This window comes from Passer domesticus, chromosome 8 (genome assembly GCF_036417665.1).
Source record: "Passer domesticus isolate bPasDom1 chromosome 8, bPasDom1.hap1, whole genome shotgun sequence".
In the NCBI taxonomy this organism is placed as follows: Eukaryota; Metazoa; Chordata; class Aves; order Passeriformes; family Passeridae; genus Passer; species Passer domesticus.
The window spans coordinates 37,959,240-37,982,876 of NC_087481.1; the positions used below are offsets into that span (position 1 = coordinate 37,959,240).

At 41.3% G+C, this 23,637-nt stretch overlaps 1 protein-coding gene and 1 long non-coding RNA gene across 17 annotated transcripts in view; one reads left to right on the forward strand and one right to left on the reverse strand.

Moving 5' to 3' along the window:
- The window catches only part of CAMK2G (calcium/calmodulin dependent protein kinase II gamma), a 241,591-nt gene that overhangs the window by 89,126 nt on the left and 128,828 nt on the right, over positions 1–23,637 (forward strand). For all 16 annotated transcript variants that reach the window (XM_064430432.1, XM_064430451.1, XM_064430436.1 and 13 more), the window contains exon 4: positions 16,301–16,555. In XM_064430432.1, the coding sequence (XP_064286502.1) occupies positions 16,416–16,555 (140 nt within the window). In that variant the 5' untranslated portion in view covers positions 16,301–16,415. The remainder of the gene's footprint in view (positions 1–16,300; positions 16,556–23,637) is intronic.
- Positions 1,048–10,079, reverse strand: LOC135305861 (uncharacterized). The gene is made up of 5 exons (XR_010366851.1): positions 8,152–10,079; positions 6,936–7,278; positions 5,871–6,065; positions 4,368–4,567; positions 1,048–3,785 (listed from the first exon to the last, which is right to left on the reverse strand). It is a non-coding gene; the product is annotated as an uncharacterized LOC135305861 (long non-coding RNA).

The following is a 23,637-nucleotide window of genomic DNA, read 5'->3' on the forward strand; positions in this document are numbered from 1 at the left end:
GAAACCATTTCAGTGTGTGCTGTGGGTGTAGCAGTGTGGCAGGGACAGCTGGGCAAACTGCTCCACTCTACAGAGCTGGCTTCTATCCCCATTCTCTTCCTGGTCAGAAACATGACTGCCCTTTTCCCATGTTCTCTCTCCCTATTTCTGACTCATTCGCTGTTTCTTTTTATATACACAGAGCAATTGTGCAGGAGAGGTCAGAGCTGCTTCTGCAACTTTGTGCTGCTCATACAAAGGCAGTATCTGGATACCTCTCTCACACAGTGCTCTGCAGGCCTGGGAGACCAAAGTATCTGGCTCACAACAGACTTTTTTCCTACAGTCTTCAGCTCCTCTGTGTGTCTCATCTCCTGGTGGCACTGGAGGAGGGGAGGGAGAACAGAACAGCTGGATTCGCATTTGTCACATGGCAGCAAAAATAGCACATCACCATTACAATTTTGGCCTGAGTTATATGAGATTCAAGGATTTTTTCATGATGGTTATGAAAGTGACCTTTAACAAATATTTTGTGGTCAAATAAACATGAAACTTATGGAAAAGGAAAGTCCAATTGCGTACAGAATATTCTCAGCTCTTACATAGAACTGGGAATCTAACAATTAGTTTACTGATGAACCATCATAGTCAGAACGTGTTTCACAAACTGGAGTTAATCTATGGAGTATTTATCATGGATTTAATCAGAAAAAGTTTGGAAATTCATGTGGAGCACAAGCAGCCTTTGTTCAGCAAACTGCTGACATGTTCCTTCAGGCAAATTTTTCCTTTGGCTGCATTAGTTAAGAAAATAACTATGCAGAGTGCTTAGTCCTGGATTTGCAATTCTGAAGGAAATTTATCTTCTTTATGGGTGCACTGCATATATGAGTATGTTAAAAAAAGATCAAAGTCACAGTCTTTGGGACTATGTTTTGATTCAGTAAAGTTCAGGTCCTATGAAACAAAGGAGAACTCTGGTTCTGGGTTATCAGCAGGACTACTGGTGGTCATCACCAGGTTGTTAAGAAACACTTTGGATATTACTGAAGTGCTATTCATATTTTTGTGTCCTTTTAAACGAGGAAACAAGATTGAAATCAGGTATTCTGATTCAAGATTCCTGAGGCAAGATGCTAGCAAGCTAGAGGGCACTTGGCTGTACCAAGTAATTCATGAATACACACCAGTTGTCCCATAGCTGTAAGATAATGGCCAATTAAGAATATGGCTTTGGAAAGCCCTGTAATAGTAAATGATAAAATCTATAATTTAGAAATCCTTTAATAGACAATTCAGAGAAAGAGAACTCTGCATGTGCAAGTGGTTGGTAGTGAGCTAGCTCCTGTACAGCCAGAGTTAAAAAAGCCAAATACATTTCTTGGGGAAAATAATGTCATTCTCTCTGTATGCCTCTTAGGAGTTTGCAAGGGAATGTCAACATCAGTAGAGATGATGTAGACATTCTCCTGAAATATCTTATTTTGTTATTAGCACTACCTGAGAGATCAGTTTGTCCAAAGGTATCCAGTGGTGTCTTCACCTAAGTCTTAAAGTACAGTCCACAAGTATTTGGCAAATGGTTAAAGTATGTTTTTCTTTCCTGGCTAAGATCCATATTTTCACTTATCCCAAGACACCGTATTAATTTTTTTAATGACTGCTGCACTACTGTAGAGACTTTTTCAATTATATACCAGCTGTGTACTCTTTTTCTGAGTGTCCTGCATACTTGACTTTTTTCTCACATTTCACAGACTGATTAACTCAATCCCACCTCCTTTGCCATTAAGAAATTTGAATTGCCATTCTGTGACCACTACAGACTTGCCTGCAGCTGCTCTTGGACTTCGGCAACACCCAGTTGTTGTTCATAGGCCTGAGTGATGCTCTGACTTGACTGGGCCTGTGTCTTGTTCTGCAACACGTAAGTTGTGCTTGTATTGTGCAGCTCATTGCCCCACTTTACTTCTCCTGAATTCCCTTCCCCATTGCCTTTTGTGGCTCAGAGTGGCAGAACCAAAGTCCGTGAGACTGTTTGAGGAAGGAACTGGTCACGTCTGCCTTTCCTGTTGAGCTTTTTCCCTTTTACAGTTTTAGTAGCCCTATTAACACATGAAGGAAAGCCAGGGAGTTGCTCCTCCTCAGGGTACTCGTGTACACTGTAGTGCAGATGTCTCCTAACACCCCCTCCCTGTGTGCAGAATGGAAATGTGAAAGCATGCCTGGTCTTATGAGGGAGTCTGAGCATCACAAGTCAAAGTCCACATTAAGGTAGACAGGGAATAGAGATGCCAGATCTTTCAGAAACCATTTTGAAAATTATGAGCAAAACAGGCAAGCAAGCAATAAGATAATGAGTACATACTAATGCAGACATGCCCTGCACCCAGGTGAGAGGAGTTAACAAAAAGCCAGGTGAGCTCCCAGGAAGGACTACTCAAAGGCTCTGTGTGGGGGCTGAAGAGGTTTGGGAATCTGGAGGTGTCCTGAGAGCAGGAACAGAGGAAAGTGTAGAGGGCTGTGATGGAAGCAGGGTTTGGTGTTGCATACATGAAAAAGGACAGAGGTTTGCAGAAACCCACTTGTGCAGTTTTGAATATAAACACACCAGACAGCCCCCTAAAGAGAGTGTGGAGAGACATGGGTCTGCCTCTCCCACAGCTAGTGAGATTACCCATCAAAAAGGGAAATGGTCTTATCCTTTCTTGCTCTACAGACGCTTCAATACATTTCTCCAGTTTATTGTATCTCATGTACTCTGCCTTTCAGGAGCACCCATGTCATTCTCATTCCTATGGAAAGATCCTGCAAACAGACAAGGTATGGCTGGGAAACAACAAAGGAGCTGGGATTCACAGCCAAGAGAGAGGAAATTCTATTTCTACGTTGTATCTTACTCTTTTACACCTGCTCTTCAATGGGTTTGTTTCCTACTGAATGCAGCTCTTCCCAAGGTGCAGCTGCCTTTTAGCAGATCTCTCTCAGATGGCCACATTCTTGGTTTGTTTGGCCAAGCTGATATTTGATAGTGGCAGCATCCAGCCAGGACTTTTAATATAAGTTATTCACTATCTTTAGCTGTATCTCTGTGTTGAGAACTGAGATTACAGGGTTGTGGGAGACAAGAAAATGGCAACATAATGGAAACTAGACAGAATTCCCACCTTCTTTCCTGAAACATCTTGACAACCTGTTGAGATTGTAGCTCTTCTTCCATCTCTGGCTGTCTGTGGAAAGCACCCCAGCAAAGAGAAGGTAGTTCTGACTTTTTGGCTATCTGCCTTGTGTCTCACTAAAGCAGAAGCCTTATAATCTGCTCTCTCTTTGCAGTGTAGAGTATTGCAGCTCTTTGGAGAGTATTTGTTTTTTTCTCTTGCTTATTGGAGATTTATTGGCTGTTTGGTTGAGAAAAGCTCAAACAAGCAGATGTGGTAAGGTGGGTGTCCTTCTTTCATTCAATGCACAGGCTTTTCTAACCAGAAAGAAAAACTGTTGAGGACTGGCCTTCTTGTTAAATGTGTGAGACAGCAGAAGCTGTCTGGCTTGACTCATGGGTTTGACAGAGGAGTTAGTAAGTTTACCTGAGGACATTCTGAAACATCATGAGACTGGTAGTAGCTAAATATAAGGCAAGTCTGCTGGTGCCACCCTGGGAAACAGAACTCCTGGGTGTGTGGCACAGAGATAGCAGAGCCTGCTGTGCAGAGGCAGACAGGCTGTCCTACTGACCACTTGCAAGGTGTCAAGGCAGTCAGACTCACATTTGTAGAGCTGTGGCTGGAGCTAATAATACCCAGTACCTGTAGGACATTAGGGAGTGAAGAAGAAATTATAAAAATCTACAAGAATTAATAGGACAAGGAGTACAGATAGTTAAAAATGGAGAGTATCAAGGGATTCCAGATTCTAGGATTTTGCATCTTGGAACCTGGAAAGATTCTCACCTAAACTAAACATATATCAAAAGAACCAGAGAATAGACATCTGCTGCTTTTCTTTTGACTGCATACTGATTTGTCTTGCTACCCTCTAGTAATTATGCTACACATAGGCCCAGATGTTTGCTAACACTTAAGGAGGAAAGATGCTGGGTCTTCTTCAGGAAGAGAATGGTGTGTCCTGCTTAATGCAGCTGGACAGAGGTAACCAGCCAGGGTATTTGCTGTACAGAATAAGCCAGTCTCAGCACCAAACAGCAGTCTCCAACCCCAGGTACTATATTAAGCTTCTCTTTGTCACAGGTATAAGAAACGTGTTCTGATTTTAACCTGCCCTAGATCTGGCTTCCAGTTATGGATGTGGAAGGACTGTGTTTTGGAACTTTACCCACAGGTAGCTCTCTCTCTTACTGAATAGTTCAAGAATTTAACTAGATTACCTACCTCTGAAGGTCTTGCCATGTGTGTGTACTTCTTGAAACTTAATGTCTTCTCAAACCAATTCTCAGCTGTCAAATCAGGTCACCAGTACTTCCTTTCACCCACTACTTTATTTACTTTTTCTTTCTTAGTTAGAACCTGAAATCTTTGTGGTTTATCTTCTTAGGGCACAGCACTTTAGCTTCTTATTACTACTTCCAAAGCTTAAGGGAAGAAACAGAAACAGGAGCATGTGCGTGGGCACAAGCCCATGGTCAGTGAAGGGTCACAAAGCAAGGTTTGCTCTTTCAATGACTCCAGAAAAGACATGACCTTCACAGCTTGCAGGTGGGACTGTCACCAAAAGAGAATAAGAATTAAATTGCCTCATATTTCTAGCACCTGATCACTGAGCTGTATGAAAAACTCTCACAGAAAGCAGCTACCATAGCAGAAGTTAAATCATACTAACTTCCAAAATCTGAAAAACTTGGGGTTTATTATCTTTTGGTCCAGACTTGAACTAAGGGAGATATCTTGAAAAAAGTTTAAAAATCAACTAGGTGTCTCAAGGATTATGTGACATATATTTTCAGCAAGCAGCCAGAGGGTGGGGAAACTCCCAAGTTAGCAATCTCATGAAAATTACAATATTCAATGGCAGCACCCACAGAATGTCCATCTCCCTGTAGAAACTGGTTTTGCTGCTACAAGCACATTCATGTTTAGATCATTATCTACTCAACAGTTCTTGATCCTTGTACTTCAGAGGAAATGCTGTATCTGTTTTGAAGGTGGATGACAGAGAATGTGAAGACTGACTTTATATACAGGTAATTTAAAGCAATATTGCACATCTATTTTAAACTAGGACACTAGTAGATTTCATATATACCATCTAAGGCCAGAATCACTCTCCCTAGCCCTTCAGGATTTCAAAGAATATTACAGACATAAAGATAAAATTACACTCTTCTATAATTTTTCTATATTTCTATGATAGAAATAAATATTTTAGAACATCTTATTCAGGACTAGTCATATCTATGGACTTTTCTTCCTCTCCAGATCTTGTTATGTGAATAACAGTCCCAAGTCTTTCTGTTCTAGGTACAAACAGGTTTCAAAGGCGTTTTCAGCCAATAGTTCCAGGCATTGTTGTTTTTCCAGTTTCATTCGGCCTGACCACTTCCAAACAAGTTGTTTAGAAAAGAGCTGTAATTTTTTGTTAATACAAAGACCCAGAAAAATTCACTTATACATCTAGAGGAGAGGAGTCACAGAGGAAGGACATAACAATTAAAGGCCAGCATGCAAATTATTCTGGTAAGTGCTTAGCACCTTCCTTTGTACTGAAGCAGATACTCAAGTGCCACAGGGAAGCAAAATTTCAGCTCTTGCCTCTCCTACTCCGGACAGATCCTCAAAAATTCTATTCACTATTGCACAGTCCTGTAGCACTGTTCCACCCAAAATATGTGAGGCCTTTGACAGCTGTTTTGCTACCAAGTATGTGAAATGTCTTACCTTTTTCCAGGTACATATATGAAACACCATTAGATGTAACTCCTAGCCCTCTTCAAGCAATGAAGAGCCATCAAATGGACAAGGCAGTGAGATAATGATCACTGATAGCATCCAGGTGCTTCACAGGGAAGTTGCAACAAAGTTTATTATCTCTTGGTTTTGCCTGGAGGCCAGTGCTGAAATCAGACTTCCAACCTGCCAGAAAATTTACAAGTACTTGCTAAGTCACCCTCCTTGCCCTGAAGACTTTCTATTCTAAAAAGTCCCTTTTCTATAGATAGAAAGGTGAGGCATAAACCAAATTAAGACTCATATTTTGCAGCAGGTTGACAATGATTTTCTTGATGTCTTACCATGAGAGAATCAGGATTATTTTCTGGGAATGCCCTGAGTTTCAGCCCTGTGTCTTTTCTCACCAACCTCTTTTACATGCCAGAAAGACATGGAATAGTGTGTGACTGAAGTATTTAAGTCATCCTATTCAGTGGGGGCACTAATGGTTATGAAAAACCCAAAAATTCTGATAAAATGGATATGCAAAACCCCTGTCAGTTCCTATAGAAATGAATATTCTACCAAACACCATGTTTTCAACAGAGATCAGACTGGAGCTAGTTCTGTGTTTTGTTCTTTTCTCTCTTTTTTTTAAGTCTTCTCATGGAAAATCATACAGTTTATTTCATCTGTGTGAGAAAGGGCAGGATGTTTTGTTGGTTATTTCATCATGTGTGAAAAATAAAATGTTGCCAAAACCTACATTGAACATACTTCCTTAAGAAAAGCAGGTTAAATTACATTAAGCCTCAAGGGGTTTTAGTCACTGTAGAAAAGTCAGTCTGCAGTTTCTACTATACTAGCAGGTTGGAATGCCCATACTTGCCCAGAATATCTCTTCTCTATTATACCACATTCTGAATTTTATTTATCATACTAATGTCTAAATACAGGTGGCATTTTTCTGTATGTGAGATTTTGGAAACTCATATAAAATCCTTTGAGACAACATTTTCTCTTTCTCTCTACGTATATCACAGCTTGAGCCAGAATTCCTTAAATCTGAAATACCTGTACATGAAAAGAACAGATAGTGTTGAACTGGAAAAATGCAGAAGTCTGATAGCATCTCAATTAGTTCTCATATCTTTATGTTGCTGGGACATGAAGCATGAAATGGCACTTAAAACAAGAAGTTAGGCAATTGAAGGTGATCCGTGTTTGCCACTCAAGTTGTTTAACGCTTTTATCAATTCTCTGAATGCCTGTTTAAGAGATCTTGTAACTGTCCATCTTGTAGTCAATGATATGTTGCTCTCAGTAAATGTACTTAGCATAGAAGAACGGTGCTTTCTTCTGCATACATTTGTGTATGAGTCATCCACATTATTTTACAGCAGATTTCATGAAGCACCTGCATGAGAAAAAGGTTGTCAGAATCAGTCTTTAATTCAGCAATGTATTTTCACTATTTTAGGATTTTGCAGGGTGCAAAAAGGCTCTAAAAAGACAAATATGAGTAAGTCATCAGCAGTGAAATGTGGCAGTTGCAAGTTTTATTATTTGAATGCTGACAGGTCATTTCCCCTTTGCCTCTTGCAGAGACTGTAATATTATCACCAGTCAGCGCCAGCCATCTGGCTTGTCAGCAGAAGGGCAGGGAAATCACACACTAGGCAGGGAAAGCTGCTTCTTTTCTTTCCCAGGGAAGTCCATGACAGGAAACAAAGGAAGAAATTATAAACTATGATCAAATAAGATAGAATCATCTACTCAGGAATTTTGTTCTCCTTTCATTGGGTGATGAGAACAAAAGGCTCAATGTTTAGCTGCTCTGACCTCGAGAAAGACAAGTCAGTTCTCTGAGCACTGGGGCTTTAATGGTGACTTAAAGCAAATGCAGAGAATGGTTATATTCCAAGAGGAGGACAAGTGGAGTAGGTTGGAGATGGACTACACTTCTACCAGCTGTGAAAGACTACTGAAGAATCCATCTTTGCAGAAAAATATATTGGCTAGAAATTTGGCTTTTTCCTTGGTGCTTGTCAGTCTGACCTATGAAACAAGGTGCAGCATTGCAAGTACTCAAATATGTCACCAGACCTCAACAAAGCCCTTAATTATACAGTGGTTAGGGAATTACTGCATTGCTAGGAGCATGAAATGCTCAGTAATATCCCACAGCTGTCTGAAGAAACCTTTGTGCCACTGCCAAATAGTTTGTGGGGACATTAAAACAAATAGTGAATTCTCAGCAAAAAAAATTAGACTGAGCTCATTTACTTACAGAGAACAGCAGTGTTTCTGGGCTCCAAATCTGGGCAATCCTGCCTTGGTGCCTATGCCAGTAAGAAAAAAGGGCTCTTAAACATTTTCTCAGTTTCAGCTTTTGAAGGGATGTTGAGACCTCCTTTATTTCTGCTTTTTTTGGTGGATCTGGGCTGTTTATGGTGTGTCTTGTCAGTTACTGTTAGCATGCTTGAGTCCTTTGAGACAGATATATAAAAAACTAGAATGCAGACCCTAAGGGAGTAATAAGTTACCAGATGCCAGGGGTACATCCTCATTAGATGTGATTTAACAATTTTTTTAAAAGCTTGAAAGTAGTGGAGACATGGACATTTGTGACATGCAAACAATTTTTTGAAACTTAGGTTTTTTAATACCAGGAAGCCTGTTATTTCCAGCCTAGTCAGTGTAGAATGGGAAGATGTTACAGGTATGGAATGAAGAGATTTATTTTTAGAAACAGAGTTGAAGAGTCCTGCTAGTTAACCTAAAAGAGTAACATCAAACAAAGTAGAAAAATGTTATTGTGTAGATCTGAATGATTTGCTATCACCTTCTTTTGTTGCTTTAGGTGAGTCAGAATTTTTCAGTTTCTTACTGACATATCCATTTAATGGACTATAAACCTTAGTTACTGCCCAGACATGCTGTGCAGTTTGACTAATGACAATGTGAGAAGCATGCTGCTGTCCAAGATAGATCTTACAGATATGCAAAGCCAAAAGTGTTTCTAACAGATGAGAGTCTGAACATCCACAGTACTATGGCTTGGATTTGTTCGCTGTGTAAATCTTTGTAAATCTTTTCGACAAACATGCAGATCTTCAGTCAACCATTCTGTGAAGTAGTTTAGAACTAAATCTAACAATTAAGGGTCCAAAATTTTAAATGAAATATTCTGACACTTGTGTAAACAGCACTATCAATTACTAAGCATCAGTCCTAGGAAGGTCAAGTGGTGTTTCCTCAGGGTTCCTGTCACACAGGGCTAAAAAAACCAAAAACACAAAAATGGGCTCTGCAGGGCAGAACTGTTGTAGGAAAATAGGTTTTGATTATATGCCTCTATCCCATTTTGGCTTCATAAAATCTTTTTCAGGCCTGCCACTCCTTGCTGACACATTACCAGGTCACCTCCGCTTCCGTCCTTTTGCTCTCTTTTTCCCAGACAGGCCACCCGCCAGGTCTTTTTGGACAAGTGCCATTCAGTGAGCCTAAGGAGGTCTCCTCTGGAGACCAGAATTATTCTTCAGACCAGATAGAAATCTGTTAAAGCTGCTGTATTTTTTTAACTGCTTTTGTGGGCCATCAGTATTACACTTGTTCATATCCTTTTGTGGAACAATACATATGGCTTCTTGTGAGTCAGAATGAATTTTCTTGGCAACCAACAATGTTCAGGAGGTGAATTTGCCAAACCCTATGTTATTCAGTGTCCTTCTGTCTGTGGGACATTTTAATCTCTGCAGCCATGGGGTTCTTGAAGTGTTTGTGTCAGGCAGCACTCTCATTGCACAGGAAGATGGCTTTTCTGCCTGCCAGTCCTCGCTGCATTTCCTGCTCAACTCTGTGTCACTGCTTACAGAAATAATTGGTAAAATAGCCTTACTTTGCTTGCATAGGTTTCTGTTGTCCATGGCATAAGTACTGCTAAGAAAAGAAGTACCAAAAAGCAGATGTATCTTTGAAAACTCTCTTCCAACTTTTCAAATACCTTTGCCTTCAGTTTCTTTTCTATCAAGTTTTTGCATGAGTTCCCAAGGGAACAGTAGGAGTTGGTGTCACCTTGTAACGTGACTGATTATGACACTCTCAGCAACTGGGAATGAACAGTATGGTGAATGTGTGGTTTTAGGAGGAAATGGTTCCTTGTTTCCTTTCACACTGCTTTCCAACAGGATGATCTTACTTTCCTTCATTGTATTTATTAATAATTACAGACATCCTTTATAGGGTGGCTTATCTCCTTCCTCCCTTGAATAATATTTAACCTTCAAGGAGCTAACCTTCAAGGAGTTTCTTGCAAATTGGGAAGTACACTCCTTTTCAGGACATCATGGATATAGAGTAGCAGTATATCATAATATTCTGAATACCTTGGAATTCTCATTCTGTTCTGTGGATGGAAAACAACCAGAAGAGCAGTTCTACTCCCACCTGCTGGAAAGAATGTTGGTGGGGCATATAACTGATTATATTCCTGCAAATTGTTGATGGAGAAATTCAAGCACATCACCACATTGTGCTTTAGCGTGTCTGAAGCTGAAATTTGAGCCCGAATGTTATAAGGGATAGATATCTCTAATGAGAAAAGCAATGAATGATTCCTTTTCTTCTGCAGAGAATAAGAAACTCTGTCTGCAGGCTAGCACCTTTGTACACCACTGTCAGTGTAAAGGTGAGCACGTTTGAAGGTGCTGATTCATGTGCTATGTGATATTGCATTACAGTTTTGTTACTGACAATGGCTTGGGTAAGTGATTCCAGAGAAACCACAATCCCCTGTGCTCAATGGATCAGATACTTAAAGCTTTATTTACTTAATTAATTTATCCTTACACTCCTTCTCAGGCCTTGAGTTTGTGGTGAGGGTTAGTGCATTCCTATAGAACTAATGAAAGGTTATGGGCTGCTGTAAAAAAATTGCATTTAGAAGCCACTTTAGTGTGATCAGGTATTTTTTTCATAGCACATCAGCCTTTGAGAAGGAATCCCTACTTATTTGACCAACCACATGTGGATCATAGTCTTAAAACGAGTGAATAATTGAAATTCTTTAATTTGTAGTGAATTGTGAGGGATTTTTCAGTTCTATTTTCTTTTCCTAAGGCAGAAGTACCTTACAACGTAGGTATGTGAAGAATGTGTTCATTGCATTCAATCACTTTAAATTTATGGTGCTTCACTTTATTGCAGGGTATCTGTATTGGAGAGGGTTGGTAACCAGAGAGGTACAATTAGCTTACCTCAATGATGAACCCATTGAATAAAGCTGCTGCAGCTGCAAGTGTAAATGGATTAAGCTACTTTAAATCTGATTTATACAAAGTTAGCTTATACCTACACATAGCAGTTTAGCCTAGTGTTAGACAAAACACAGGGACACGGATCCTATTGGAATCCATGAACATTAAAAATTACCCTTCAAGCTTTGTGCTTGATCTATTCTTTGCTTACTTGGTACATGGTAATTGGAAAAGCAAGGCAAGAAGGCAAGTACACACTCCCTACGTGGTGTTGGGGGGAGGACCTTGTATGCCAAAAGCTACAAGACAAATATTCTCATTCCTTTCCCACTTCATTAAGCAATGCTGTGCTTTTGGTTATGTCTGCTTTCCTGCTTTCTCATGTATCAGTGAGGGGTTTTCTTTCTCTTCAAACTAAGACAAGACTGAAGGAATGCTGAGGAGCTCAAATAAGTAGTGCTTTTGATCAACTGGGAAATTCACCAATATGTAATTATCAATGATCACCTACACGAGTTGCCTGGATAACAAGAGGTCTAGTCCATGAAAGAATCTGTTAATGCAGTTATATATTTCACATGTTTTTATCAATGTCAGCATATAGATATTTGATGTATCTAATTTGGCCTCCTGCCTTTTGACCTGGCTGTTAACTGAGAGTTAGGTGAGCAGCAGTTTCCAGTCTATTCTCTCACCCTGAAAATACACATAAGCTGCTTTACTGTAGTGCCAGTTTTGTGCCTTAGAAGGTCCCTGCATTCATGAGTTGCAAAGCTAAGTTTTGCTACCAGCTCTGTCACCGACTTACACATTGGCTGTAAGAATCTTCACTGCTGTTGGATTGTTTAAGATGTCCTGCCCACTTATTTAAAGCTTGTCTTTTCTTAGGATTCTTGGGATCTTTTGTAGAGTTATTATTTATTTTCAGTTCCAATCAAATCTATTCAAATACATTCAAATTAATTCCCTGAACCAACATCTTAAAATATGCTCTTTAAATGCAAGTGCCTGAAAATTCTGTTGATAGTCAGAAAAGTTAGCTGTCTGTCAGGCTTGGCAAGGTTCAATCTGTTGAACTGAACGTCTGCCCCTGGCTGACCTCTGCTCATGTGCCATGTCATCTGCAGCTTCACCTCTAAGAGATGAGGATGAAGGCCTAGTGTACTGGTGAAGGCTGGAAGGAGGTTTCTTTCCTTCCCTTGCACGTGCCCGATGAATCTGCTAACACTTTATGTTACGCAGACAAAAAGCTAAAAAATACAGACATGAGACCAGAGGATCCGAGGAAAGAAAAATCAGTAAGCAATAGGTACCTATAGCTGAGTCTGTAGGAAGCTGGGCACCCAAGGAGTGGAGGGTATAATACCTGTTTGAAGAGATTTGGAGAATTATTGTGAGCACAAAGATGACTGGATGAAAGCAATGTATGTCTCCATTAGCATTTACATGACAGAAGTTATTTATGAAAAAAGTGTCACTTAGGGGAATCCCTGGAACAGACTGTTCAGATTGTGTCCACTGGTTTTAAGTATGTTTAGGCTGGAAATTGAAATTCTCTGACCATCACTGTTATTGGTCTGGGGCACCTTCCCAAATGATGAAATGAGGCATGTTACTGTTTCGCAGATAAGATCAGTAATTTTAAGAAACAGGATGTTTTGAAGTGGCTTCCTTAAAAATCCAAGGCTCAGCATGTCCCCATATCTGATATTCTTAATATTTGTTCTCTAGCAAATTAAAGCATTAGTTTTCTAAGGATTCTTGTACTGGGGTACTTATATGTTTGCTTTTGAGCATCTGTGTTTGGATAATTTAATCTTTGTTTTCATCTCTGTCACTGGACTTCTTCAAGGAAACCAAAATATTTTGTAGAAAGAAAAACAGTGCTATTAGGCACAGACTGAAGACATAAAGGAAATACACCATGCAGTATAATCTGCTTTTAATTGGTCATATAATTCAACTATTGCTAGTTAGCGAAGACACTGGAAACAAAATGTTTGGCCTCAGAAAAACTAAAATGTGTTATAAAAAAAAATTGAAAATTGATAAATCAGAGTCAAACTAATCATATGGAAAATCTCAGCAAACAATCATCATGCAGTGGCTGGGATATATTAATATATACCCAATATATAATATATTATATAATTTCAAGTATATTAGAGGCACAAATGGGCTTGAAATAGTATGGGGCTTTTTGCTTTGAGTTACAGCATTAATATGATAAAGTTTTGATTCTTTACTGCTTTATTTAAGGACTAGTTTGTTTTAAAGTTAAACTACTTGAAAAAAGTAATAATAGATTCTGTCATTCTCCCTTTAGCTTAATGTGGTAATTAATATCTGCTTTTTAAAACTGGAAAGCAAATATTTTTTTTAAAAAATTGTTTTCCTTTTTCATTCAGATTATTTAGTGTGTAGCCACAGCACAAAACTATCCTACCATTTTGCTTCTACTTTTCTTTCAAAGTTGTTTTCTTTGTCCTATCCTTAGTTTGTCCTGTGACAACCAGCTAGGCTACCTGCCAATTGTACTGGGCAGTTTTCTGATATCCCTTAAATGCCTCAACTATTGAACAGCTGTAGGAATATCAGTTACGGACCAAAGCCCCATTATGCTAAGGAACTGTACAAACACAAGGAGAGGACCTAATGCTTTGCCTTAAAAAGCACAGGCTAAGTGGAGTAACATTCTAAGTGCCTATGTCTAATTAGTCAGCTGGTTTTGAACCTTACCTGTGTACAGCATGGTGACAATGAGTATCTCTTTTTAGCAAGCCAGTGAAGAAGTTTTTCTGCCTGTCTTTTTTTCTTTGGATAATACATAAGGCATTGGCTACAACATTGAGCTACACTTTTGCTTTTTTCCCCAAGCCTGTTTACTGGGGTTGTATGACACAAGGTGAATGTGGTTGGTGTTTGCTACCACGCCCCTCAGCAAAGGCAGGCCAATGTGGCCCAGATGCCAAGGTGGTGTGTTCATCACCCCAAGCCCTGCCAGTGTCACAGGCAAGGCAGGTTTGTTTCAGACCGAGCTGGGCTCTCTGGGTGAGTCAGGGTTGTTCACACAGCACCTCCAGGCCTCTGCAGAATGGCAGCCATCTGTGTGTACGGTGAGGACTGGTGATATGTGCATGTGCTGAAAGCATTCGCAGTTTCCATTTTAGATTACAGGAAGTTTTTGGGGTGAATTTTCCATTTTGGATCATTTGTGAGTCTCAGCTAGGCACTTGTCCTGTAAGAGCAGAGTTTCCAGGAAGGCTTTCCATCCAAACAGACTTGTTTATCAATTCACAATGAAGATTAAAGCCAGGTCACCACAGGCACAGAAGTATGAAGGGGCCTCTATGAGCTTTGAAGCCTTGTGAGGTCCCCCTGCTTCAGCTTTGCTGGGAGGAGCTGGCTAATAAAGAGGAATGAGAACAGAAAATATTTCTGTTCAGGAATATTACACAGGAATTAGACAGAAAATAGAAAACTGTAATAACCAAAATAACAAATGCCATGAAGGTACAGAGACTAGGTTTGCCCGGGGCAGGGCAAACACAGCCAGGTACAGGGACAGAAGCTCAATCAGAAAAGCAAACTTAGAAGATGCCTTATAAGAAAAAGGTCTTGAACAACAGTGAAGGAAAACTGGAAACTTAACAAAATATAGGAAGGTTCTATTAGCATACTGGCTCCCAAGAACCTACAGTTCCTACTGTGTCCTCGTCAGGTGTCCTCTCCCCTCCATGGCCTGCCTGCCATGGTTTATGGCCCTCTGTAAAAGCATCTGAGGTAAAATCTTCAGTAGGGCAAGATCCCACAGGCCTCTGCTTACCCAAAGCAACCAAATAAATAATAAATTTTCATCCAGAATAAAGAAATATAATATGAAGACCTTTTTTTTGCACCTTTGATCCCTTTGTGAGAAGGGGAGAGGGGTGCCAGGGAGCAGCAGGGGGGTGCTCACTGAGGAAGATGAGCTGTGCCCGCGCTGGCTGGAGCGCAGTCGGTGAGCGGGCAGCACAGTGCCACGTCCAGCCCCAGCCAGCACAGCTGCCAGCTGAGCACACAGGGGCACGGCCAAGGTCAGGCTAGGAGGGCAGCGGGGCAGGGAGATAGAGACCAGGCACGTCCACACCCTTGGCACAGCCTGGGCAAGGATGGAGGCTGAGGGTCTTTGCTTCAGCATCGCTCCTCAGCTGTTGGCTGGAATAAAAGGGCAGGTCCCAGTTTCCTAATCTGAATCCACATTACAGTCTAACACTGTCAGGACAGACCTGGAGCACAGACACAGAAACCCTGGGGCACAGGAGGTGCAGGCAGGGCTCTGGCAGGTAGAACTTGCACAGTCCCGTGTTGCCCTGGCTCCAAGGACTGGGTGGTGAAGGTATGGACTTGCCTCCGTTTGCTCAGACCTGTTTCCTGTTGTTTGTGCAAGAAAATCTGAAGTGCCTGTTTATTTGCAGACATTGTTCATATCAGTAAGGTATGGCTTTGGCTTTGATTTTAACAAGGTATGTAAGTGCAAGTGTTGGGGGTTTTCACTTGTCAAATTAATAGTTCAAAAGCCAAAATCTTTAGAAAAGGTTAAATTACTAATTTGCCTATTCCTTATGTGTGAGGTGGACAGTAATTAATCATATCTACTATTTGCATAGCATTTTTCAGGCAAATTATAGGGAGAGGTATCATTATTATGTATATAATCCAGAGAAGGAAAACAGGTCTCACTGAGGTCAAACAAGATGTGAGCCAGCATGTGTGAGGTCAGTCTTCCAAGAATTAATATTTGGCACATGAAAACAACAAAGGTTCTCTTAATTTTATTTTTTCCTAGAGACACTGAACATGTACAGCTTGCTTTGAAATTATCAGGACCTCAAGCATTTCTGAAAATCAGTTAATATTTTTTACCCACTTCTAAATAGACATGGTAACTTCTGGTGCTGCAGTTTGAGCCACGCAACTTGCACGCAGAGAATTCACACTTACCTCTTCTGGGTGATTAGAAACTGGGATCCATGAAGATAATTGAAAATCATGTTTACAATCAGGTTTATTTTGAAGTTTCTGGGTATCTGGGTGTAACAGGATGAGAGCAATAGTTTTGCTCCATTACTGTGTTTGAATCTGCCAGTTTATACCAGTTGCCTGGCTGATATTTTTTTCCACATTTTCTGATTTTTCCAGCTCACAGCTGCAAAAGAAAAGCTGTCTGTGGAGTCTATACAATATAGCTTTGCTGAGGCAAGTTTTAACCTTCTGACATGTCATTCTCATTTGGCTTATCTCTTGCTGGTGAAAAATGCACTCTGCATTTGGGGCTGAGACTACACAATCCTCAGGAAGAAGCCCACACTCTTGGACTCCAAGGGGCTGGATGAAGCAAACTACACCATTTCCCATCATAAGAGCACCCATGCTGCACCTCCAACACACTTCTAGGTGAGTCAATGTCACGGAATACCAATTGCCTAGCGGAGTGAAGCAAAGAATTTCCTTTTCACATCACCAGCCGAGACCAGGGGCTGAAACCTTTTGGGAATAGCCTCCAGATGGTCATTAGCCTGGAATTGGAATGTTCCCAAATATTTGAGGAACCCCTCTGAGCCCTCAACCAAGGTGCCTTGCTGGCTACCCATTTCTAACCTAAGTACTATGTTACTAATTTCCAAGACAGTTCTTGCTGGACCAAATAACTTGTGTCAAATCTGATGTTCAGTGTCACTTTTACAATAAGAATTAATTAATTAGTATCACCATAGCTCTGTGGCTATAACTGGCTGTTTTCTGTAGGGTCTTCTAAGGAAGGGCTTAGGCTTCTGTGGATACAGATCCAAGATAAGCAGTGAATCAGGGTCACTTCTTTGGCTGGGTAGGGCATGCCTGAGATCCTTCCTTTCCTTCCTCACTCCCCAGGATCCTGTCAAAATTTTGCAGAGAAGCCTGCAGAGCGCATTGTGAACTAGATCTGCTGCACAACAGAGTTTATTAGTGCAGCTTGCCAGTCTTTTCCAAATATCACAGTTGTCTTCACATTTTGAAAAGCAATTAAAATCAACAGCACATAACAGATTACAGCTGTAGTAAACATTTCTCTTGGCCATGGCAAACAGCCCTGGGAGTGCTAAACTGCAAACAACAGCCCCTCCTCCTGTTTGCAATGGGGATGCACATTTAGGTTCAACTGCAAAAACTGTTTCTCTCCCGAATTTTTGTTTGTCCTTTGTAAGGCACCTGGGGAGCCATAGCCTCCAGAGTATTACATTTAGAAAAATTAAGTTCCCTGAGCAAACTGGGGCTCGTTATTCTGGAGTTTATGAAAAGCATAGACTCTAGTAGAATCTATTAATCATGGATTGCTGAGAGTGATGCACACCCTACATGGTATTCATTTCTCACTGGCTACAGGTTTATCTGGTTAATCCCACACAGTGATATTCATTAGCTAAATGAATACACCCACGGCCAAACAGCATGAATTTGCGGGGTTGTTAGTTGGCATAACTTCAGTGACTGTTAACAAGCCTTCATTCTTTATACACCAGCTGTCAGTCAAGCCCTGTTTGTGATTTATAGGAGAGATAACTGCTATCACATCTTACATATAAAGAAATAAAAGGAAAAAACATAGGGCTTGCTGAGGCTACTGTGGAGCCAAGCGACTTAAAATATGACAGCTCCAGGTCTGTATTTACAAATGTAAATTGTCTAGTGGCATTGACCTTTTCTTACTGGTCTCAACTCCTATGAGGTGCCTTAGGACACAAACAGCGCCTATATTTGAAAATAATTTGAGAATAATGAGCTCTCAGAGCCTGTGTTAATTTTAAGCTAGATGTTGCCACAGAAATGTATCATTTTTCACGGTGTATTATCCTTTTGCTCTTTGATCAATTCCTTCTTCTTGCTGGGTTTACAGTTAAGTGTCTTGCAGGAGATTCCCAGTTTTGATTGGATTTGCTGATTACTTGTCTGAGCATTGCAGGAATTAGACTGCAGGAGGGTGATTTGTTCAAGGAGGGCGAGCACCACACCCAGCCATTCCCTTGCACTTACAGTGGGGTAAGCGCTGAATTTCATCACCTGCACTACAGTCTGTGCTTGGGGCTGAGCTGGGCACAGCTTCAACTGTACATTTACAGGAGTCTTGAGGTGCTGTTCAGATAGCCAAAAATCCAAACAAAGGCACTTCCTACAGCCTGCATACGCCCATTTGTTTATTTGAATTTTTTCTGGCAGTGTAAATTCTTGAAGAAGTTTGAACAGGTTGTGTCTTTAAAGTCTTTAAGTCAAATTTAAGAGCCTACTAAGGACACAAAGTAGGGCTCAAAAAAAAAAAAAAAAAATCTCATCCGTGTCACATTTTGAACGCCCCACCTGTAAGAAACTAACTGCTGTTGTGTCTTGTGCCACAGCCGAGCAGCACGCAGTGCGCAGCCCGCAGGCCAGTGGGGCACACGGCCCCGGTGGCGGCTGCCCGGCCGCGCCCCTCCGGGACCAGGGTACACCGGGATGCCTCGGGGTGCTCTGGGACTCCCCGGGATGTCCCGGGATACTGTGGGACACCCCGGGATACTGTGGGACACCCCGGCATACATGTCCCGGGAGGGCCCGGGCCCAGAGCGGGCCGCGGCGCTGTCCGGGGGCGCCCCCTGGCGGCCGCAGCCCCGGCGCGTTCTCCTCTCGGTGTCAGGCGGGCCCCGCATCCGCACGAGAGGGTTTCCATCACTCTTCCCAGGTTCATGGAATGTTCTTGCTGCCGCAGCTTGCAATAAACTCAGATTGCTGTCGTCTTCACCCGGCTCGCCTGTGCCAGTCATCCCTCCGGATCCCTCCCCTCTGCAGTTCCAGGAACGCTGCTTGTGCTGTCACTGAATTGATTTGATTTATGAAAGCATACAGCAAATTGTCTTTTGGGACCAGAATTTAATATTTTAACCCTGTTAGGAAATTATAAAGAGAATTATATTACTGTAGTTGTGCGTGCGTGTTGTTCTGCAAAGGGGAAGTTTGGAAAAGGCTTTAAAGTTCTTCCAGGCATTGGAGGAAAAGAGTGTCTCAATAAATATAAACAAAGTGAGAAGACTATGCAAAAAATTGCTCCGAAGGTGGCAGCCACTTAGATATCCTTGGCTCTCTCAAGGTCTGCATACCTGTGCTCAGGGTTGTGATCTATTTGTGCAGGCCCAGGCGACAGCTGGAGGGAGCATTCAGAACCTTGCTTGGGATTGAGAGACCTTGCCCAATTCCTTCAGAAAGTACCAGCTCAGTTCTGTCCAGTCCATATCAAGGCTCAGGCTGTGGAGTAGGAGGGTGTTTCTGTCTGGCCCTGATGTACTTTTGGGGAGCCCAGGGTGGCAGCAGCAATGCGAGGCACTCTGGAGGACCGTGTCACCCTGTTGTTCTGGGTTCTACCAGCCTGATGCTCACCTAGCAAGCCTAAGGCTACCTGGCTTGCTGAATTCCAGGACCAGCTGTTTAATGGACAGGATATGTTTATGGCACTTATCTCTTTCTTTCTCTTCTTTTTTTCTTTCTCTGAATCCCTTGTTATTTTATATGCAAGTTTCACATAAATTTGTCACCTTTCTAATTTGAAGAGTCCTAGTTTACTTAATGTAAGAGTAGTATTCCATGTATTTAACTATCCTTGGTGCAGGCAAGTGAGAGGGAGCAGAAAAAGGCAACATGAGTGGAAAAGTGTGGGATGCTGCCTTCTGGGGGCAGTGTGTGCTTGTGTAATTACAGGAACTGTGATGATTTCTCAAATGCAAACACAGTGGTTGTTTCAAGAATTCCTCTTATGCTGGAACTACGTCCCCATAGGGTCTAGCCTGGCTCTTTACACCTCCTGTACTCATTCATGGTGGGGCCATTACTTGAGTAATTGAGTAAAACTTTCCCCTTCCTGCAATCTCCACTTCCCAAAGTTATCTCTTTTTACTTTAACTATCTTTGGAGTAATTTTTTTCTCAATAGCTAGGCATGTTGATTTTTCCCTTCTTACCTACTCCTAGCAGAGGGATATTTAAGGGGTTCTGCAGGGATACCCTGTGTGGAGGCCAGAGTTTCAGTAAAGATTGTCTCAGCAAGCTGCCAAATCCAGTGATCAGAGGTTCTCCTGCCTGTTGTGTCACGGAAGCAAGTGGTATCTTCAGCCTGGAAAACTTTAATTCACATTAAACTCGGTGCTGAAAGGTAGACTTTGGGGTCTTTGATGTCTCGTGTTACAGTATATATGCAATATATAGCATCATTAATTTCTGTAAAGTACAATAAATTGCTAATTTGCATAGGTTTAATTGTTGTAGTACAATGCTTAGAAATGTCTTTCAGTAGGTGCTGTCTGAGATGAATACAAAAGGCAGGAGTACCTCGTATTTAGCCCAGCCTCATGTTAAATTTGAAGTGATTTTCAGGGAAAATTACTTAAGTGAATTGTGATGGCATCATGGGGTATGCTTCTGCATTTGTTCTTGCGCTTTTCCCACTCCTTTTTATATGTAGTATTAAAAGGCTGTTTAAAATAGGTTCTTAGAAATTAAGAACCTATTTTGTATAAATCTTGGCTATCTTGTATAAATGCATACTTGGCTATCTTGTATAAATCAGGTATTCTCCTCAAATATATTAGTGGATATTTGTAATTTCTCCTCTAAATAGTTAAAAATACCAAGTGGCAAAGATAAATTCCTAAGTGCCAAAAATTTTTTTTACCTGGTAAACTGAATCTAAATAATGGTTTCTGATTTCACCATTGAGGTAAATTACAGATGGAATGGGAGAGAGAATTTTCTTGAGTCCCTTCTCTAAACATTTTTTTGTCTTGATTAGGAGTTCTGCCTCTGTAATGATGTCCAGCCATGACTTATTAATGCAGCTCTCTAAGTATCTCATTGTATTGTTGTACATCACTATGTAAATACTTGCTGACCTGTGCAAATAAGAAGTCCATCTCCAAAGAGCTCTGTTTGCCGCCAAGAAGGCACAAAATCTGTTCAGCAGAGGAAACTGTTTATGATACGAAGGCAGGATCATCTGCTTCAAGATCCTATGGTAAGGTTTGATTTTAACAAGGGAACACTGGCAAATGGGCACAAGGAGTTTTACAGGAGCAGAGGGCAGCAAAAGCAGAAGTTGTGGTGTCGAAAGCTGGACACACACAGAGCTGAAGCTGATTGAAAGGAATGTAGTTTTGCCATGTGGGTAATTCATAACTCCTTAAACTGGAAGTGTTTTCTTAGCTAATTAAACCGCGGGATTAAAGTGACTGTTGCAGATGCGGCTTTGATCCCGGGCAGTGTGGGGCTGTGGACAGCTGGGGTTTGCCCGGGCGAGGTCCGTGTGTCGGGAGCCGCAGCCGCGGGGCCGCGGGTCGCTCCCTTGGCCGCGGCCGCTGCCGCGAGGTGTCTCCCGAGCGTGCTTCCCTCCGGGCGCCCGAGCATCTCCTGGTGAAACACACAGCTCAGCCGGCGCTCTCCTCCTTTTCTACTAACTTTTTTGACTGTTAAGGAAGACATTTGAAGCTATTTGGTTTGGACTGTCTTTCATGGTATTATGTACTGTGATCTCCTGATGACTTTCACTGTCTGTAGGTCTTGAGATCTTGCCATATTTATGCATGTTCTATAAATGCTAAATTGCATTGGCAATGGATAGCAATTTTTTCCCACAGTGGCCTCTTTTTGCTTATGAGTCAGTAGTAGCAGGACTGTTCCAATAGTCACTGATACTTTTCTTCTTCCTCACCCTTCACTCAGATGTCTCACATCTGTTTTGGTTGTATGCAGTTTGCAACTTTTCCCCTGCTGCTTTTTTCATATTTACTGCTAGGAAATGTCCCTATACAACACATATGGAGTAAGTATTTAGCAGTGCTTCCCTTCCCTCTCAGTTGTGCTGTTGTACACAGGTGAAGATGGGTCCCCAAGGGGCATGCCTTCTTCCAAGGTGGAGCTGAAAGCCACAGATGAGTCCTGAATGTCACTCGTCCTGTGCTCCTGTTCCTAAAACAGTTTCAGATGCAAAAATAGTCCCAGAAGCAACACACATTGACAGGGTGGTACACATATGCATGTGCAGTTTGTTATTGACTGAGCCAGTGCTGGCATTTGGAGAAGTTAGGCTGCAAACTTGAATTGTGAGTGTTGCTGTAGCTGGGCTTTGTCTTTGTACCAGCCTAAGGCCAGAACAACCACGTGTTGTGTGTTTGAGCAAATCTTTATGCTAATGTGTTGTGAAGGTAGACTTGAGGCACCAAAACCCACTCCTAATATATATCCTTTTCACTTAATATAACATTTGCTATTGTTCTAGCTATACACTTTATAACTAAGAAAGTCCTAGTTTGAGAAAGGTGTTGGAAATGCAGGAGGCTAGATTCTAATCTCCAGCACTGAGATGATTTCTGTAAGGTTTGGCCTGTTAGCAGGTGAACAGAAACAAATAAATAATAAATTTAATGCTCAAAGTGTGCATGGTGTCCATAAGAAGGCCTCCTCTCTAAATCAGCTGGATGATAATCATATCTCAAAACTGTGTCCATCACAATGTTTCACATACAGAAAAGAACTGCTGATCTAGGCAGTCACCTTTGTGATATCAGTGTTGGTAAATATGTTTTAGAAAATGATAAAGTAAGTTTCAGTTACCAAGAAATGCATACTATCCCAAGAAAACAAGAGAATTAGACCTTTGAGACAAAAGGATAAAGGTATAAATTTAAATAAATAGGCAATATTTAGGTTTTGAAAGCATCTAAGTTGTTGACAGAAAAATATGAATGTAATATGAAGTTCTTCTAATGCAGAAATGGAATCACATGGGCATTTCAAATATTTTGTGTGTGCCTGTAAAACTCTTGAATTTCACTCTGAAATTGTATTTCTAGTAACATGCAATATAACTAAATTTTTAACTCCCCCGTTCTCTCTTGCCAAAGGGAAGTGTGGGCTAGGAATAGGACTTTCGAGTCCTCAACTGTTATCATTCATTCATCAAATTAATTACCCCAGCTCCTGGACTTCAGGACCATCCAGTAGAGTCAGGGACAGTCCAGACTGTGCTTTCACCTACTCCTGTGCATATCTAGGAATAGAGACAGATGCCAAAGCTGAGGCAGATGTTAGTTCTGTGAATTCTAGTTATAGCCAGCAGGTGTGATTTCCAGGGGGAGCTTGCTCTTCCTGTAAGAATGACAGCCGAATGTTACAGCTGCATGGGATCACAGAGTGCACATTCTCTTCCACACTCACTCAGAAGCAAAAGCTAAATGGAGTTTGGCTCTTAATTGTATTGACAGCATTTATTTTCTCATGTAAACATAAAAAGCTTTGTCACTCTCTCTCTGACACACCCTAGCCTATCCTTGTTTGCTGCATGGAGCTCTCTCTAAGTCAGTTCCTCCCTATTGTTTCTGGGTCCTTGGCCTTTGCATGTACTGTGTCTTGGAATATATATTTAAAAACACTTTTCATCTTTCCTTGCAGTTTATGGGATCTCTGCTTTTGTTCCCATTTGTGGGA